We start from the raw sequence: 20,894 nt of genomic DNA, 5'->3' as shown, positions 1-20,894 counted from the left end.
TCAAGAAAAATTTATTCTAAAAATTGCCATATGCAATTTACTTTATTAATATTTGTTGTTGATCTTCTGCTTTGCTCAATAGCTGAGCGATGATTACAGAGGAATGATTTGATGTAACGATCCAGATCAAACTGAAGCAATGGTTTTCCATTTAGATGTATGGTCATCATAATCTGCAACATGTTTAATTGTCAACATTATTCATTCACTCAATATTATTCATTACTCTGAAAGCTTGCTCAGCTTCAGCAGTGCTAATCGCAATGGTTTCAAAGATATTTCTGGCTTTCTTAATTGAAAAGGGAATTTCACTTGATATTAAAGATAAACTATCTTTAACAAAATCTCTAAAATCATTAATTTTTATTTCATATTTTATCAGAAAACAAATTTCTTATTCGGTTTTCACCATCTGGCCACCGAGATGAAATTCTTTCATATTCCATGATTTCTGGTAGCATATGTTTAAAATTTCTTTCAGTGGTATCATTATTTTCTTTATTTAATTTAAAATCACTCTCTGTTGCATTAATAACTTATCCCTTAAAGTTAAAACTTGTCACAAGGTAATTTTTTAAATGTGTTCTTACTTTCGAATTTGATTCCCTAAAATTCTTTCTACTTCAACATGCTCTCAATTTTAGCTTCATAATTTCCTTCAGAATTTTTCAAATTAGCAAATAGCATTGCTAGTTCAAATAATTAATTTATCTGCTTTTACCATAGTGATTCTGTAAAGCTTCTGAAAGGTAAGAGAGCTCCTGCAGGATGTTGATCATTAGTGCTAAATGGTTACAAAATTGCAGATTAAAAGTCGATTTAATAATCCAGAATGTTTAACTTCTGATTCAAAATGTTTGCGCAGAGTGGGATAATTCCTCCAACCCACAATTTCTGCCTGCAATCTACATCATGGCCTGAACACATGACCGATCTTTATAGTTTCCACATCAAGTCCTTTAGCAATCATCTTTAATTTGTGCTGGTTTTTTGGAGATTGGTGATATGCATACAGTTTTTTTTTTTTTTTTTTAATTATTGCCTGTATGCCATTAATGTTTAGAACATTTTCTATACAGTAAAAGCCTCAACAAAGTTTCAAAATCTGCCAAATTTCATCTTTATAAAGTTTATATTAATATCTTAGTTGCCTCAATCCCCCTCCCCCATGTTGCTACTTTCACTAGTTCTTTGAATACTGTACAAAATGTTGGAATCACACGGATATTCAGCTACTGTGACCATGTAAATATTGATGGAGAAATTTACTATAAGGCGTAGATCACTCACTTCTCCAAAACACATGTGCCCATTTGTCAGAATAAAGAGGAACCACAACACAGGTTGACCAGGGACTATTATCTGTGTTGAATCTTCTTAATCCTCTGACTGGCTATGGAAAGCATATTGACTAGCGCAACTTCTTGGTATCTGACTGCATATGTTTTATGGACACCACTAACATTGTGAAACAGTAATCCCTTTCACCCTTAATTTGCACTTTCTAATTACCTAAATTGCCTAAAGGCCAGAGGTGACAACAATGCATACAAAGTTGTTTCTCCTAATCCTTTCATTACATGGAAATTTTCTTCGTTCAGCGGAAACCATTTTAAATGTAATTACCAAGAGGAATTCAAAAATATTTGCTATAAAGAAGTTGGTTAAACAGAAGTCCAACTGTAATTAAATCAAAAATGAAGCAATTTTAAAATACATAACTGATTGATTGTGCCATTAAAATGCTGGGGATGGGGCCCCACTTGCCCCACTGTAGTTTCGGCTCTGGATACTCAATAATTGCATTCAGGATTTCATTTGTAAAATAAATTATCATTTCAGCAATGGGCTCGCAAATTTTCAAAAAAAATAACAATGGGCACTCTCGTGCTCACTATAGCCCACCACTGGTTATCTTCTCTTGGATCACTGGCCACACTGCCATTCCAGGAAATGAATGCACAGATTATGCATCCCTCCAGCATAGTTACAACAATATGTAAAATATTCATGGAATAATGGACACATCTATGGATGATGCAGATGCATAATAAATTCCTCAGCTCCCAAATATATGACCTTTCCTATATGGCTAAATAAAATTTAATTGTTTAAAATTACCTATAATTTTTTATACAGATTTCTATAATTCATTCTGTAATCTGTCTGCTAAGGGGAAGAATTATAGACAATTTTTTTAGTAAATTAATAAGAGGAGTTTACCTCAATATAGTACGTGGAACACTTCCGTATGATACCCTCCAGAAATTAAAACGGAAAAAACGAAAAAATCGACAACTTACCGGTACATTAAAGTAAAATATAAATAATTAAAGTAAAATATAAATAATTAAATAATCAATTTAACACAATTCAAAATCAATTCAAAACAATTAAAATTCAAATTAACGCAATTAAAAGAATCTAACGAAAAAATTTCAAAACGATTTTCCTTCCTGAAGCTGACAATGCTTTTCGACCGACTGTCGTGATCACAGGAATGAAAATTACCGAATCAGGCTAAACCTGCAACTTAAATAGTGATTATGTGTCTTCGCGCATGCGCGTAAAGGTCCACGCATTGGAGATCAAATATGGCCGCCGAACATTAACAGAATTCTCGTGTAATTTAATTTCAACGGTTTCTGCAATTAATAGTCGCGTATAATTACGTTGAACGTTAAGTATTTTGGCCTCGTTAAATAAAAAAGTATGTTTTTCGTTAATGGCATGAAAGACTAATTCTGACGCTGCTGAACGAGAAGCACGAACTGAGGCTTCGTGTTGATTTACACGAATATTAAGAGAAAACCGCGTCGAACCCTGATAAGACGAGTCGCAATCACCGCAAGAAATGTTGTCTAGATCATTAATTTGTGTTGCGAACGCGTGTTCGTGCTTCTCGTTCAGCAGCGTCAGAATTAGCCTTTCATGCCATTAACGAAAAACATACTTTTTTATTTAACAAGGCCAAAATACTTAACGTTCAACGTAATTATACGCGACTATTAATTGCAGAAACCGTTGAAATTAAATTACACGAGAATTCTGTTAATGTTCGGCGGCCATATTTGATCTCCGATGCATGGACCTTTACGCGCATGCGCGAAGACACATAATCACTATTTAAGTTGCAGGTTTAGCCTGATTCGGTAATTTTCATTCCTGTGATCACGACAGTCGGTCGAAAAGCATTGTCAGCTTCAGGAAGGAAAATCGTTTTGAAATTTTTTCGTTAGATTCTTTTAATTGCGTTAATTTGAATTTTAATTGTTTTGAATTGATTTTGAATTGTGTTAAATTGATTATTTAATTATTTATATTTTACTTTAATGTACCGGTAAGTTGTCGATTTTTTCGTTTTTTCCGTTTTAATTTCTGGAGGGTATCATATGGAAGTGTTCCACGTACTATATTGAGGTAAACTCCTCTTATTAATTTACTAATATTATTATCAACGTAGAACATATTGAGTATTACAGCTCTGATTCATACTAGACAATTTTTTTATACAAAATTATTGAAAGTTCAGCAAGTTGTTAATCATTGGGACAAGTTGTCTCCATGAAAGGACAAAGACTTCTTGAGAAAATTTAAAAGTCCACTCGATAGGTACCTACAGGAAAAGGAAATGGGAAAACACATAGATAGGTTTTAAAACTAATTAAGTATTCTTAATTTATAAAAATTAATTTTATAATGTGAATTTTTAAAGTTTTATTCCATTGATAAAATTTAAAAATAAAACAAAAATAAACCACCCAAGGTTTCATCCCATTGATAAAAATTGTTTGCTTTCTCTCATTTAGGGGTTTGCATTATTTTATTGATTGGCTATTTCTTATATATGTTTAGGTCATAAAATTCAAGCTTGCTTTCTTTTCCAATTATACATAGGTAACAATTCATGAAACAGAGGATGCCAATGATCCAAGTTATCTGTTGTGTATGAAAGGGGCTCCAGAACGCATTTTAGATCGCTGCTCTTCAATATATATCGCTGGTGAAGAGAAAGTATTAGATGATGAAATGAAAGAAGCCTTCAATAATGCATACTTAGAACTGGGTGGTTTAGGAGAAAGAGTTATTGGTATGAAATGCTCTACTGTTTTTAACTAAGTTTCTATCAAAAATGACAGGCCTGTCAAAATATGCATCAATTTTTGATGTGTTATTTCTTATTTCTTATCCTTTCCCACAGTCCCTTACTTCCATTATTTATTTATTTTTTAATTATTTTTTCTTACACCCACTGCAGTCTTCTATCACCTCATTATCATACAATTTTTTCCACATCATCTTATTTACTATACACTTTTTCCCACCCCACCACTGTTATACAGTTTTTTGAAGTTTTTTTTTTCATCTTACCTGACATTCTCTACCTTCTCACTCTAACCCCTTCAGAATGAAAATAGCTAAAACAGTGTGCAACAATGAAAAATTTTTTCTCAATAGACATATGGTGAACTTCTTTAAAGCTGAATATGCAGCCCATTTTTTGTAGTACAGTCAGTCCTCATATAACACGTGTTTACTCTACACGAATTCAATCATACATGATTTATAAATAGGGGAATGATATCTTATATAACATGAACCGAATTCACTTATGCATGATTCGCCTTTGTGTTTACAAGAAATGGCAGTAGAATGCAGAATCACCCCAACCGAACACAACATGATAGGAATGAAGAGAAGATTCTGAAAATTTATTTGGTTTCTATATCAGTGAAGGGGAAACACATTTCACCATAATAACGTAAAAACCAACACAATTCCAGCTATCGGTATAATCGCAAATGCAATTAGATCGAGTTTACTACCAGTTTATAACAGATTCCACTAGCAGAAATGCAACTGGAAATTGTTTTTATTGTTTTATGGTAGTAACCCCCAGAAATGTGCTTTAGTAAAATATGAGGTGTTAATCTCTGCCTTTACGGTGTTGTTTATTCAGTTGCTACACGCGCACAGCTTTGTTTATATATCAAGCATGCCTCCTCATTTTGTAATTGTGCTTTATTCCCTTAAAATGAGTAAAATACTTGAAAGGTGTGAAAAGGAAGCCTCCTGGTGAAGACACTGCAGATTCAGAGAGAAAAAGAAAAGCAATATTGATAGAGGCGGACTGGGTCAAAAATTCTTAACCGGGAAAATTTATAGTGGCCTCATACTATGGTTTATGGCCAAAATCACACTGGCCTCCAGCCCACCGGGGTTTCCCCGTTAAGGCTTATGGCCAGTCCGCCTCTGTCGATAGAGAAAAAGACCATGTGATATTGCACATGCTACAGGCCTAAATGAGGCAACGCCGAGAATTAGAAAGAATGCAGAGAAAATAAAAACAACTTTCATAGCAGGAATAACTCAAAGTGTAATTAAAATCCATTAGATTAAGACACAAAGAATTGGAAGAGATGGATGGCTGTCATCTGTTTGGATAGAAAATCAAACAAAAAACAAGTTTGCTTACGATAGAAGCAAAAGCATTAGCAATTATTTATTGTGTTTGGTAGTTTTTTGGTTACAAATGTGTGGTTCAGTCTTGGGTGGTCGGCACCTAACCCTATTTTTCCCATAGGGCCTGTTGTTTATATTGCATGATTTTGCATTGCACGAGGGTTTCTAGGAATACAACTATCATGCTATACGAGGACTGACTGTACCCCCATTCACAAGATATTTCTTATTTTAGTTTTCATATACTTAGATTTTGGTTTATCTGTTCATATTAGCAGACTGCTGATTTAGAAATTTTGGAATATGTGTTTTCTATCTTTTGCTGCTGTGGTTAATTTCCTGCAGTTTTCTAGACTGTTCCCTCTCATCTTCTCTGTGCATGTCAGGTGGATATATATAAAGCAAGTGCATAGTTACAAGTGTGTGAATTAACATTGTTACATAGTAGTAAATACATTTATTTTCCATAGTTTTTGGTGTCAGTTGCAGTTGCGCACATTTAAGATGTCGCATCAATGTGATATTTTAAAGCAGTTATTGTTTGTAATGATTACACAATTAAATTTCATAGTTTATAACAACCCAATTTAAAAAAAAAGCAGAACACGAGTTCCGAAAGCTTCTGGAAATATTTTATTTTATTTTATTTTACTGGGTATACTTTAAATAAATATCTGTTAAAAGCAGTTAAACCTTTTGGCTGCAAACTAGGTGATCAAGACAAGAAATGACTCCTCATATATGTTCATATGTGCTTCACATCTGAGAGGCTGGTTTAAAAAATAAATTATCCCTGCCATTCACTGTTCCCATGAAGAGGGAGCTAACAGTCATGTCAAACTGCTATTTTCACACAACTGAAATTGAAGTACATAAGAACAGAAAAAAAAAGTCACAGTGATGAACTATCTGTTCCTCCAGAAAATTGATCGTTAGAAGTGAACACAGATGAACCTATGGAAACAGTCCTTACAATCTCTGAATTAGAATTTGAATGGGCAGGCCCAGAAAAGCCTCATCTCATAACTCAAAGTGAATTAAATGAAAATGCATGATTTAAATCTATCTAAAGCACAGGGAGAATTTTGGGATCTAGACTGAAGGAATGGAATTTACTGCATTAAAACACAACTATATCTGTATTTTCTAAATGACAAAAAAGAACTTTCTTCTATATTTTTCTATGAAAGATTCACTCTGCTACTGTAATGATGTTGATGGACTGCTTGATTTTCTTGAAATAGAACATAAACCAGAAGAATGAAGGAACAGGTAGTTCATTACTGCGACTACTCCATGATGAAAGTATACATTCGTCTATACCAATCAGTCATGAAAGAATCCTATGAGAATACTGAACTTTTTAAAAAAAGTACAGTACAATAAATACACATCCCATCGTTTACAATGTGGCTGCACAAAATATTGTTGCTTTTATGTACAGGTGGGATATTCGAGACAAATCCATTTGTTACAAAACTATGATTTGGTCTCCTATTTATGAATGTTGTACCTAGAAAGAAAAATGTCAACTATAATTCACTAGTTGCTTGAAAAACATTTTTGCCACCACTTCACATAAAGTTGTCTGTTGAATTTCATAAAAGCTATGGACAGAAATGGAGGTGGCTTTCATTATTTAAAACTAAAGTTTCCATGTATTAGTGATGCCAGAATCAAAGGTCTGGAGATCTGCAGTTACTGAAAGATAGACACTTCAAAAAAGTATTGAGTCTTTTAGAACTAGAAGCTTGGAATTCCTTCAAGAAGGTTTGCAAACATTTTTGACAATTTTTTTACAACCTACAAGAATTTCCCCTTTACCCTTCACAGTAGTTACATCTTTAAGTATACCACATTGAAATATTATGATCACTGCTATTAAACAAGAGTATTTCTCTTGCTGCTCCTATAACAAGCTACTGTATGAGTGACCAACCCACAAATTCCAGTCAGTATCTCTAAAGTTCTCCCTCCCCATTAGAAGGCATCATATCTATATATTTGTTCATTATTTGACCCCAGGGGCTCACATCTGGTGAGTATGGGCTTGGCACACCCAGGGTTCTGAGCTGGATATCATCATCATTCTTATCTTTCTTGGTGATTCCCTTCTACTTTTGACTCTCTCTCTCTCTCTCTCTCTCTCTCTCTCTCTCTCTCTCTCTCTCTCTCTCTCTCTCTCTCTCTCTCTCTCTCTCTCTCTCTCTCTCTCTCTCTCTCTCTCTCTCTCTCTCTCTCTCTCTCAGGGTAACTTGGGAATTTTTTTTTTGGCTGGTGCAGCATAAGCCTTAGGCTTCCTTGTGCCATATAGATAATAATAATAATAATAATACTCATTACAGTCATTTTTCATACAGGAGACCCCTACTCTCATAAAAATATACAGTTAGACTTTTTCACAGATAACCTTAGACATGTTAGCAATGAACATGGTGAACACTTTCTTCAACTATATTTTATTCAGTATATTGTTACCTTAGAGGAAAAGTTACCAAGGAAAGTGAAAACTTAATATGTTGAAGGGCTATTGCTGGATCAGAGAGGCTCCTGAGCATTATAAAAGAAAAAGGAAACAAAAAAAAAATACTGTTTTAATGCTATTTATTGTAATACTTGTTGAAAGCATAACCTCTAAATCCATGGGTACTGGCCAATATCTGACTCCAAATTTGAATTCAGCCCATCAAAATTTATTTTTACCATATTTGGAGAGGAAGAAAATGAGAGGCTTAAAAGTTGTTGTTCAGTGTAATTATATCTGTAGTAAATATAAGTATCCAAAAAATGATGGGCATCAAAATATGGATGAATTAGACTAATTTCAAAAAATTTCATTGCCAAATTTCAAAAAACTTATTTTTATTATTTAACAAAACTCATATATAAATGAATATAAATACAAAAACCATTTTCAATATGACCTGTAGTTTGAGTTATAAATTTTTAAAAGTGAGAAAGAATTTTATAATCGCCCTGTATTTAAGGCATTAAAAGATTTGGGACAAACTTCATGCTCTCTTTCTAGAATGATGCAAACCATGGATATGGAATCAAATTAAGGAAAGATAATTATCGATTGAACAGAAAATTTGCGTTCAGTTCAAGAAGCAATTAACAATTAGAACAATTATGTTCTAAAAAAAAAAAAGGTAAAGTGCAGCCATTATCAACCCACTGCAGGATGGAAGCCTCCTCAACAATTCATGCTGGGGAAATGGACCATAATCTGCCACGCTGGTCCGGTGCGGGTTGGCAGATCGACTGTATTCAGCAGTCAGGGGGCTTGAACCCGGTCTACTCAAAGAGCGTGTGCTCCTGCACTCCTGCTCCTGACCCCACGGCCACAGATAAGCCCTATAACTCCCTAAAAGGTCGTTTTTATAGTGTAAATTGTATTAGTTAATTGAATATTAATTCATCATAATTAACTGCAATATACCAATTATTATTAAAGCTGATTACTGAACTGTTGTCTGCATTCATTTTTACTAAATATGGTATTTTCTTAAAACTTGTAAAAATGAAAATTTTGGAAAATTTTTACTAAGCAAAATTATTATGGAAAATTAAATCAGAAATTTTTAAACATTTGAAGAATTTATAATTCACAAAAGAATTATAAAAAAAAGAAGCCTGTTACTTTTTTTGATGGATTTTTACCCTTTTCATGTATTTGGGTATCCCTTTATTCAATTTCCTCAACTTCTCAATCAGAATGCCACAGAATTTTGGCTTTTATAAGATTGGGACAGAAATGCCAAATGGTGCAGCAGCTAATCCGACTATTTTTATATTTTTTTCATGCTGTCATCCATTATAAAACTATCTGAAATTACTTGAAAACATGGATGCGAGATTTTGAAAGAGTTCATATATAAACACACACAAACATTATTTGAAACACTTAAAATTACCTTGAATAATGTGTGTGTATATACAGAGAAAAAAAAAAAGTAGCCACTTGTGGTATTTAGGCACATAACAGATTTAACGCATGTATGTTCTGCACTTCGTGGCTTACAGAACTGAAATTAGAGTATAAGGTTTACCATTTTCTCTATTTATAGGAATACCAGCTGTGACCGAAGAGGAAAGGGTTTCCACAACAAAATATGTGGCTGAGAAAAGTTATTTAGTGAGTGACAAAAAATGGTAGTAGCATTTCACAGGTCTAAAGGATATCTTGTTAGAAAAATATAATAGTAATAAGAGTTTTTAAGGAATAGTACAAGTCAAAAATAACCAGAAATCAGCAGCAGAATTCTGATTGAATGTCTGTACTAAGTGATCACAACAGGCAATAATCACATCTGGTAGATGAAAAATGATTTCAAACAAGACAAGATCAAGGACTGATTTCTGGAGCACATTGTGAAGAGAATTACATAACATGGATATCTGGAGGGGTCCTCCAAAAAAAAGACCATGTTTACAGCTATGCATAAAAAAAAAAGCTGGCTAATATGTGCTGAAAGGTATGGAAACTGGACTGGTGATGATTGGGGAAACTGTGATATGGTATGATGAAACCAAATTTTGCCTATACTCTAATGAGACTGAGTTCACAGAAGAAGCAGTGAGGCATATACAAATATTCTTGATGATCTGGTTATTCATTTTGCTGAATTTGAGAACTCTCATGAACTTGATACTCCTGTATTCCATGATGACAACTGTATGGTTCAGGATCTCTACTGATTTAAACTGGCACAAGAAACAAGAGGGAATGGGGGGGGGGATTTTAAGTAGCTAGCCGAGTCACCAGATTTAAATACTGTAGAGAATGCAATTATCTTGAACGTAAAATGAAAATAGAGCAACAACATCCATGAAACATTAATGAATTGTGGGTCCAATTTCAGAATGAATCAGCCAAAAAAAAAAAAAAAAAAAAGTGACACAACCATTCCCTCTAAATGTTTGTCCAGTTCCTCCTTAAATTTATTTAACCTATCAACTTCCACAATGACAGATGGAAGTTTGTTCCAGCAATTAACCACCCGCTGGCTAAAGGCAAATTTCCACACATCTATTCTACAGCTGTCTTTCCTCAGTTTGAATTTATGTCCCCTTAGGTTGGTAATCTGAACAAGTGGAAGAATCCCATCAGAATTCAGCGTGCTCAACCCATTCAAGGCCTTATACATCTCAATCAGATCACCTCGCAGGTGCCTAGTCTCCAGCTGCTGCAATTTGCAGAACTTAAGCCTCTCTTGGTAAGAGGATCATTTTGTTCCCCTCGCCAGTTTTTGTTGCCCTTCTCTGTACACGCTCAAGCAAATCTATATTGATATAAGCTATTTAAGGGGTTTAGTTGAATTCATGAAGTGAGTAAAGGAGAAGAACATACTAAAGGAGAAGCAATATATTATTAATTAAAAAATTATACAGGTAACTCATTTTTTTATCTGTTGTCTCTGTATATATAAATATTAAGAAACAAATAATATGGCTAAAAAAAAAAATAACAGTAGTGATAAAGGACTGTAGATAGAAACTATTAAATAATAAAATTTAGATGTAAGGCAAATAATTTATGATAAATGACAAAATATCTATGAACCTAAAGTGATAAATTTAAAAGCCACTGAAGAAACTGGCTGAAAATCCAAATGAAAGTGAAGAATAAAATCACAGATTCCTTCAACATAGACACTATGTCTATGTTGAAGGAACAAAACAACAAAGGCAACTTTGGATTTTCATGCTTTTATTGTTTAGTTACAACATTTATAATCTGATTTTTCACTTTCATTTAGATTTTCAGCCAGTCTCTTCAGTGGCTTCTAAATTTATCACTTTAGGTTCTTAAATATTTTTTCCTTTTGCATTTAAATTTTATTATTTTATGGTTTTTGTACTACAGTCATTTATTTCCATCATTGCTGTTGTTTGGCTATATTATTATGATTATTCATTTTTTGATATTTATATTTCTAGTGATGTAGATCACTAGAAATCTGCTGCTGCTTTATCTCCATAGTATTTAATATTTTTTCCAACAATTTACCTGTAGAAAATATATAGTATATATAAAAGAAAAAGGAAGAAAGTGACAAAAATAAGAGCATTTCATTGATATGGCCACTGATAGACAGAAAGAACCCAACAACCATAATAATATAAGTATTGGGACAAAGGATAGTAGTAGTAATGGAGGCATGTGATGCAAGAAAGCAAGTGTATGAGCTTGTGTAGCCTCAGCCAAAAAAACTTCAAACAAAAAAAACAAAAAAAAAAAAAAATAAATAAACTTCCACAACAACAGATGGAAGTTTGTTTTAGCAATTAACCACCCACTGGCTAAAGGCAAATTTCCACACATCTGTTCTACAACTGTCTTTCCTCAATTTGAATTTATGCCCCCTCAGGATTCGTAATCTGAGCAAGTGGAAGAATCCCATCAGAATTTAGCGTGCTCAACCCATTCAAGGCCTTATTCACCTCATTCAGATACCTCGCAGGTACCTAGTCTCCATCTGCTGCAATGCAATTTGCAAAACTTAAGCCTTAAGATACAAAAAAGAGCAAAGAAATATATGGAAAAAAGGTAAAAGAATGAAAAATATCAAAGTATACATAAAAAGAAAAAAAAAGAAAATAGAAAAGTATGTGCCTTAGCGGTCGATGCTTGATAACAATACCAGGGTTGTGCATTATATGACAATATACTTTTCTATGTTATGTATTTTTTGTATTTTATGTAATTTTTTTGTATTTTTATGTGTTTTTATATATGTCATGATTTCTGTCGTTCTTTTACTTTTTTTTTTTTCCATATACAGTGCAACTTCAATATAATGCAGTTGTCAGGCAGCAACTTTAATAATGTTATAAGTGAAGCACATTATAGCTTAAATATTTTACCATTTTTTCCCCAGTTTTTAACATAAATATGCTTTACTTAGTAAATGAATACTTTATTTACTAATGTTTTTTTTGAGTCATCATCATCATCATCATCAGCCATTTTCAATCCACTGCAGGATGAAGGCCTCTCCGGCAACTTTCCAGTTCCTTCTGTTTTGAGCACTAGACATCCATTTACTACCCACAAACTCATGAATTTCATCTATCCATCTCCGCCTTTGTCTTCCAGGTTTTCTTCTAGCTCCTCTTGGATACCATTCTGTTATTTTCTTAGTCCATCTGTCATCATGTCTTCGAGCTATGTGTCCTGCCCAAGACCATTTTAGTTCTTTAGTTTTGATAAGAATGTCCTTTAATTGAGTTTGTTGCCTAATCCATGTGTTTCTCTTCTTATCTAACAGTCTCATTCCTAATATGATTCGTTCCATTCTTCGCTGTGTAGTTCTCAGCTTCTCTTCCATTCTTTTGGTGAGTGCCCAAGTTTCACTTCCATAAGTCATGGTGGGGAGTATACATTGGTTCATTATTTTACGTTTCAGACAAACTGGGATATTGCTCTTCAGTATGTGACTATATTTCCTGAATGCTATCCATCCAATATAATAATGTAATAATGATAAATGACTTCCAGCCATTTATCATTATTACAGCTAATAACTTGTCCCAGATAAGTATATGACTCCACCTTTTCAATTACTGCTCCTTCAATCATTATTTCCTTTCTGTGGCATACTTGTTCATCATTACTTTTGTTTTAGCCATATTCATCTTTAGTCCAAAATCCTTACTAACTGTGCATAACTGATTAAGATTTTCCTCTAATTCTTTGGGATCATGGCTTATGACCACAATGTCATCTGCAAATCGTAAGTGGTTTAGGTACTCTCTGTTCACACTGACTCCTTTCTGCGACCAGTCTAATCTTCTGAAAGCTTCCTCAAGGGCAGCAGTAAACAGCTTCGGAGATATTGTATCTCCTTGTCGAACTCCTTTCTCAATTTTAAATTTCCTACTGTCTTTGTCTAGTCTAATAAAGGAGGTAGCACTCTCGTATATTTTCTTCAAAATCATAATATATGGGGTATCAATGCCTTGTCTTTCCAGTGCCCGAAACATTGCGTTATGCTGTATGGAGTCAAATGCCTTTTCATAATCCACAAATGCCAGGCATAATGGGGTTTTATATTCATTTGCTTTCTCCATTAGCTGTGATATTATGTGAAGGTGATCCATAGTTGAGAATCCTCTCCTAAAGCCAGCTTGCTCTTTCGGTTGATTCTCATTAAGTATTCTTTCTAATCTCTTAGTAATGACCCTTGTGAACAACTTGTAGATGTGGGATAACAAGCTAATTGGTCTATAATTTCCAATTTCTGATTTATCTCCTTTCTTATGCAGCAAAACTATGATTGCGTTATTCCACTGCTTAGGCGTCACACCTTTTCTAATGCACTTTGTGAAGAGCCTTGCCACTTTTTGTGTTATGTCTCTTCCTCCCAATCTTCATCCTGCAGTAACTTCATCTTCTCCCGGGGCTTTCTGATTCTTCATTTTCTTCAATGCATGTTCTACCTCATCAGGAAGAATATTGGGTATGTCGTATGTGTTGCTACTTTGCAATCCATCTTCCCCACTGCTGGCATCATTCCCCTGCTCCTTGTATAATTCTCTATAGTAGTCTTCTGCTATTTGAATTATGCCTTCTCTGCTGTTTATAAGTACACCATCGCTATTCTTCAGTTTCAGTATCATTTGTCTTTCTGTATTACTGCTCATGGCTGCTGATTTAAATCCTTTGTTTTCCCTTAATGCTTGTTCTACTTTTCTTGTGTTAAATCTTCTTATGTCCTCTCTGAGTCTCTTTCTAATGGCTTTGCATAACTCAGTATACTCAACTTTCTCCCTGTCAGTGTTTTTCTTGCTTTTCATTTGTCATCTTCGGTTCATCATGACAAGTGTTTCTTGACTAATTTTTTCTTCTTTGGATTTCTTTTTCCCTATAGGTTTCTTGGGCTTTATCACTTTCAGAAAGTTGTAATATTCCTCATCGATATCTTGGTCCTCAGCAGTCTGCAGAAGCTCATACTTGTTCTTAAGTTCCAGTACATATTGCTTTTTCTCCTCTTCTGTTATCTCAAAGACCTTTGTATTATTTATTCGAGTCAGTTTTTTCCTTTCCTACATCTATATCAAGTGTACATCTTACCATTCTGTGATCACTTCCAACATTTACCTTATTCAGGACGGTAACATCATTCACAATATATCTTCTGTTAGTGAGGATGAAGTCGATTTCATTATTAGTTAATCCATTTGGACTCTTCCATGTCCACTTTCTGTTCACCCTTTTCTTGAAAAAAGTTCTCATTACTGACAGTCCTTGAGATTCTGCAAATTCCACAAGTCTTTCACCTCTTTGATTTCTTTCACCAATTCCAAAATTTCCTATAGTTCCCCTTTCTGCGCTGTTTTGTCTTTTTCCAACCTTAGCATTGAAGTCTCCCATAATAATAGTGTAATGGGTTTTCTGCTCATCTAGAAGACTCTCAATTTCGGTGTACATTTCTTCAACCTCTTCATCATCATGGCTCGATGTTGGTGCATAGATCATTATAATCTTTAGCTGGTATCTCTTAGAAATCTTGAGTATTAGTCTTGACACTTTGTACTTTTGAATTCCAAAATGTTGTTTTTAAAATCTTTATGGACCAGAAACCCAACTCCACCTTCACTCCTTTCACTGTTTCCATTGGTGTACAGCAGATTTCCACTTGATAAACTTATAAGTGATTCATTTCTTCTTCTTGTTTCAGCCAAACCGATGATATTCCAATTCACATTTTCTAATTCCTTTTCCAGCTCCAATATCCTGTCTTCACCGATGAGTGTTCTTACGTTATAACAGGCCAAGTTCAGTTTCCGTGCATGGCAGCCTGGTCGTACCCAGAGATTCTTAGCACCCTCTGCCTCCACTCTGATCCTCTCGCTGCCGTAAGAGGGAGAGTGAAAGCTGCTGGGGACTGAGGGCCATTTGTATTGTTGTGCTCTCATTCTGGAGGGTTTGGTCTTTTCCTCTTCACGCTGACCAGGCGTCTTGAAGAGAACCACTCTACATGTTGCCACCTAAGTGACGTAACAGGGCTTACCATCGAGAAGGTGTGCATGAGTGGATTTTAGGGTGGCAGGCCAACCGGACTTCTCCTAAATCTTCTGTAATAGAGAGATATTGGATCCATCAGTGTTTTAGGCTGAGTGTCTGTTAACACACAGGATACCTGTTCCCCTGTAAGCCCCTCTTTTTTGAGTAGGCAGACTAAAAGACAAAAATTATTAAGGGCTATATTCCCTTTACATTCACTAATAAAAAATGCGGTTATAGACTTAAATTTTATCTATCCATTATGATGCTACTAAAACACTAACTGAAATCGATAAAATGCATTTATTAAACAAAAAATAAAAATACACATACTGACTGTATAAACTGTATATTAAAATAAAATTAAAATGAAATAAAATAGTATATAACAAGAATAAAATGTGATAAAATATAAAATTAAAAGCGCTAAAAAGATGTTTAAAATCGCTAAAAACCACTAAAACAGGAGCTTTCAGCTGCCTTCATCAGCAATAATGGTTACAGGTTATCCGACAATCTATATATGTACAGACATATATGCCCCAGCAGGTCCATGGTCCACTTCTCGTGCATTGGAACCGGAAATGGAACGAACCATTCTAAACCATTCGTCTCTCCTTAGGATAAGGGCTTCTAACAGTAGATGAATGCGACAGCCCTCATCCCTATTAAGACTATAGCATTCAGACCAACATATCCTTAAACTCTCTAACCATTTCCGGTTCCAAAAGCCGTGCGCTGTATCCACGATCACGGCTTCTTTAGCTGTAATGCTATGCCCAGTTTCCCAGGCATGTTCAGCTATGGCTGAACCCACATAATTGGCTGTCTTGAGGGCCCTATCGTGTTCCCCCAGGTGATCACGCAGCCTACGTTTCATTTCCCCCCCCACATAACACTCCCCACAATCCGGACACTCAATTTCATATATGACTTCATTAGCGTCATTACCTGCAATAGGATCCTTGATTGCAGACACTACTGTGTGCAGTCTCCAACCCAGCAGCGGCACACACCATATCTTACACAAATGTAAAATATGGAAAATGGGTTCTGAAATGCCCAGATAGTAGGGAATGTATACAGTGGCAACAGGTGTAAAAGCATCCCTGCGACTGCTACTCATATCTCTTAAAACACCCTTCAATAATGGGGGTAACTGCACGTTACTAGGTCAGTCGTAACACATTTAGTCTCGTCGCCCCTCTCCTCAGATGAAGAGCAGTGGGATCCCCACCCTTCCCATTAAGGCCTTAACCACACTATTTTTGTGGCAACCAGCCTGAACAGTTTTAAAGTGTGTATTGGCCACAACACATAGGTTTTCTATAAACCTTAGTTTTCAAGTGTCAGCCTTCTCTGTGCAGAACACATCTAGGAACGGAAGGCCCCCCCACTCAACCTCCGAGGTGAACTGAATATAGGGTGAACCATTATTCAACCGATTAAGTACTTTTGTTTTGTATCCCCTTTGTATTACCGTGAACATGTTATCAACGTGAAAGAGGTCCACGCCCCATTACGGGCATGGAAGAGGACCATGGACACAGGATGCTCAACCTTTCCCAGAAATGAAAAAACAAAACTAAGCAGACAGAAATCTTCTCAGAATAAATAGTCAGATCATTCTTCCTCAAATAAACCCGACCAATGAACAAATTTCTACAGTGGAACTGCAGAGGATCATGCAGTTGACCTGAATGATTTACTCATACAGACTAATGCAGTAGGCATATGCTTAGAGGAAACATTTTTATCACCAAAAGTTTCTCTCAAATTCAAAAAATATACTATGTTTTGGCAAGACAGGGATTCTGACTCTTCTCCTCGTGCAGGGGTAGTTATTCTTGTCAAAACTAACACAACAAGACATCTTCAACTAGAAACCTCCTTAGAAGTTGTAGCAGTTCGGATAGCAATGGGAATATCATTATCCCTTGCATCTGTTTATATATCACCTAATTATCCTTGTTCTCAGACTGAACTTGACAACCTTTTAACACAACTCCACCTCCTGTCTGTTTACTTGGTGATTTTAACAGTCGCCATCCATTGTGAGGATCTTCCACCATGGATAGGAGAGGCCAATTAATTGAAACATTCCTAGATAACTGTAATCTGACTGTATTAAACACTGGCTCTCCAATTCGTGTTCAACTACCTATAGGTACAACATCTGCCATAGACTTATCCATCTGTTCAGCATCTCTTTTTTTCAAGCATGAAACGGTTAGTGCTGAATGATCCATTCCACAGTGACCATTTTCTTATTATAAGTTCAATTCAAACACAAGTAGAATAGTTTTTTCCACTGGAAAAACTATTCTACTTGTGTCCTACTCAACAAACAGTATGTACAACAACATACTGATGACATAACCAATCACATTACCAGCCATATATTATCGACGACCGAAATTTCCACTCCAAAATCTGATCAGTGCAAACAGGTGCACCAAAACCAGTGGTGGAATGAAGATTACTCCAAAGCGAAAATAGATAAAAACCGTGCTTAGAACCAATTTTGCAAATTCCCAACTACGGCCAACCTAATTGTTTTCAAAAAAACTCAGAGACAGGGCAAGTCAAATTAGAAAAAAAACCAAAACGTGACTCATGGATTAACTTTGCCTCAGTTATTAACAAAAATGCTGACACTCGGATTATCTGGAAAAAATACAAGCACACAGTGGGAAATTTCTAACGTTGCAGTCTCCAATAATACAATGAAATGGGCAGGACTTATCCTCTCCTACTGATATTGCAAATGCTTTAACAGAATCTTTCTATAATATTTCTGCTGCTTCTTCTTATGTGAATCTCCTTTCAATGCATTAAAACTAATGAAGAACGTATTAAATTGAATTTTTCAACTAGTTGCTCACTTCCGTATAACCAGCCCTTCCATATGCAAAAACAGGTCCACTCTCGATTTACTTGTAAAAATTGAATCCAACATTCGTAATGCCTTTGTCAGGAGACATCTAGTGATGGTCAACCTGGATATTTATAAAGCATTTGACACTGCATGGCATCATTAAAGATATGCATCAGTTAGGACTGAGAAGCTACCTCCCTTTAATAATTCGGAACTTTTTAAAATTACGCATATTTCAAGTCCGATATCAAAACATGCTGTCAGCATCTCACATTCAAGAAGAGGATGTCCCACAGGGTTCCATATTGAGTCCAACCTTATTTTCAATTAGGGTCAATGTATATATTGGAAGATCTAAAAATGATTGAAATATACATGCATGCTGATGACCTCACCATATCGTGCCAATCACAAAGTATGAATACTATCGAAAGACAGCTACAAATTGCTCTAACCAGAATTCAATCCTAGACCTTACTAGGCAATGGATACTATCTCGGTGAACAGAAATCCATACTCATTTCTGCAAACTTCAGTCACTTAATCCTGAACCAGAGCTAAAGATAAATAACGTGCCAGTTCCTCTTGCTCACACTGTCTGATTTCTTGGCCTGATATGTAGATAGGAAACTGAACTTTCAAGCACATCTTTGCCTATCTTGGCCTGTCTTCGAACTATCTGTTTTAAAAAGTTGAATATCCTCTGGTGTGTGTCATCCTTGTCATGGGGGGGAGGTGCTGATCGACATACCCTTATCCACCTTTATAGAGCTCTCATCAGGTCTTTCTTGGACTATAGTTCTCCAGTGTATGACTGTGAGAAAAAGTACTTTAGAGCGATTAAACACCACCCAGCACAGTGCTCTGAGAGTTTCTTCAGGGGCTTTTGGAACCTCCCCAGTTCAGAGTCTTTACATCGACACCCATGAACCTCCCTTATATCTTCGCATAAAAACATTACTTCTGCTGTATAGTACAAAAATTTGCAGTCTTACCTCTCATCCTAGTTGGAGATGTCTATACAAAACTGAATGGGAGTCATTTTACAATAGTAAACCAAATGAAAACCAACCTGCTCCACTTAGATTTAAGGAACTGACTCAATCATGGAATATAGAAATCGGTAATATATTTCAGGATATGACACCACCAGATCTACCCTCGACAAATATCTGTGCAATATATGATGACTGTTTTCAACAGTGGTGAAAGAATACTTTATCTCCTCCCAGTATTGCAGTTAATGCAGCTTAATCTCTTTCTCATTCACAGGTGGCCTATGAAATCTATACAGTTGGATCAAAAACTGAGACCGAAGTAAGTGCTGTGGCATTCCCGTCATTCACCACTTCTGTCTCATTACCAGTAGAATGCAGTATCTTCACTGCTGAGCTTTATGCTATAAACTTAGCTCTGGATCACATTATTGAACATCAAATTCCATCTGCTTTAATGTACACTGACTCACTCAGTGCTGTCTCTGCTATAAATAGTAATACCAACTCCTCTCACCCTTTAATAAAACAAATCCATTCTAAATTACTTGCGTTTAATGAGTCAAGTCAAACTGTGACAGTCTGCTGGATTCCAGAGCATTCTGGGATACCCGGATATGAAAAAGCAGATTTTGCAGCCAAACAACCACATACTTCTATTTTACAGACTTGTCAATTTCCATATACTGATTTCAAACCCATCATCCATAAAGCATGTTACAATCGAATGTCAATAATCTTAAGAGGTTATCCAGGAAACAAACTTTACCGAATAAAACTAAATTGAAAGCTGTGGCTCTCCAGGTTCCAGAAAAGCAGATGAGAAGCAATTTTAGGAAGGCTAAGAATCAGGCATACTTGCCTCATACACCTCCATCTATTAACGAATGACAGCACTCCAAAATGCACATCATATCATGTGCAACTGACTATTCATCATTTATTAGTGGACTGTCCTCACCTTCTCAATATCTGCTCAAACAGCTTTAAATCATGTGCTAATGCACAGTCATCACTAACATTATTGCAGATCCTTGGAGATAATCCTAATAAGAACTGTTACCTTCCTTACGAGGTTATTACCATGTTGGCCAAGATATTTGCAGTTCCGGCGAACGCTAAGTTTTTATTTATAATTAGTCGTTTTACTGACTTAATTGACTAAATTATTTTCTATAAGTAGCAGTTTTATAGTTTTAGCCAAGCTTCGTGGTTTATTTTGAAACTAGATAGTGATTTTGAAAGTTAATACTTAGTGTTTGTAGATCTTACTGTTTGCAACTTGCTGCCATTATACAATATGGAATAGTGTAACGTACATCCCGAATTTCATAATGTAAGGTATAACATAAAAATTTATAGTGAAATACGTAGCACTGCATTAGAAATCTGTTAGATTAGTATAGTATTATCAATTAATCATTAAAATTTATTAATCTTATTAAATTTCATTGTTAATAAAATTATATGTAAATGGAATCATGACCCAGAAAAGAGCAGCAAAGCAATGGGCACAAAGTAAGAGGAGTGCTGTGGCCCAGGAGAG

At 35.3% G+C, this 20,894-nt stretch overlaps 1 protein-coding gene across 2 annotated transcripts in view; it reads left to right on the top strand.

The window, feature by feature from the left end:
• The window catches only part of LOC150074993 (sodium/potassium-transporting ATPase subunit alpha-like), a 632,142-nt gene that overhangs the window by 317,129 nt on the left and 294,119 nt on the right, over nucleotides 1-20,894 (top strand). For both annotated transcript variants that reach the window (XM_090388637.1, XM_090388636.1), the window contains exon 11: nucleotides 3,898-4,090. In XM_090388637.1, the coding sequence (XP_090244763.1) occupies nucleotides 3,898-4,090 (193 nt within the window). The remainder of the gene's footprint in view (nucleotides 1-3,897; nucleotides 4,091-20,894) is intronic.

Source organism: Mastigoproctus giganteus, chromosome 14, assembly GCF_048544385.1.
Source record: "Mastigoproctus giganteus isolate SK-2022 chromosome 14, ASM4854438v1, whole genome shotgun sequence".
Taxonomy (NCBI): Eukaryota; Metazoa; Arthropoda; class Arachnida; order Uropygi; family Thelyphonidae; genus Mastigoproctus; species Mastigoproctus giganteus.
The sequence above is the reverse complement of the archived record's forward strand: the minus strand, read 5'-3'. Positions and strand labels throughout refer to the sequence as shown.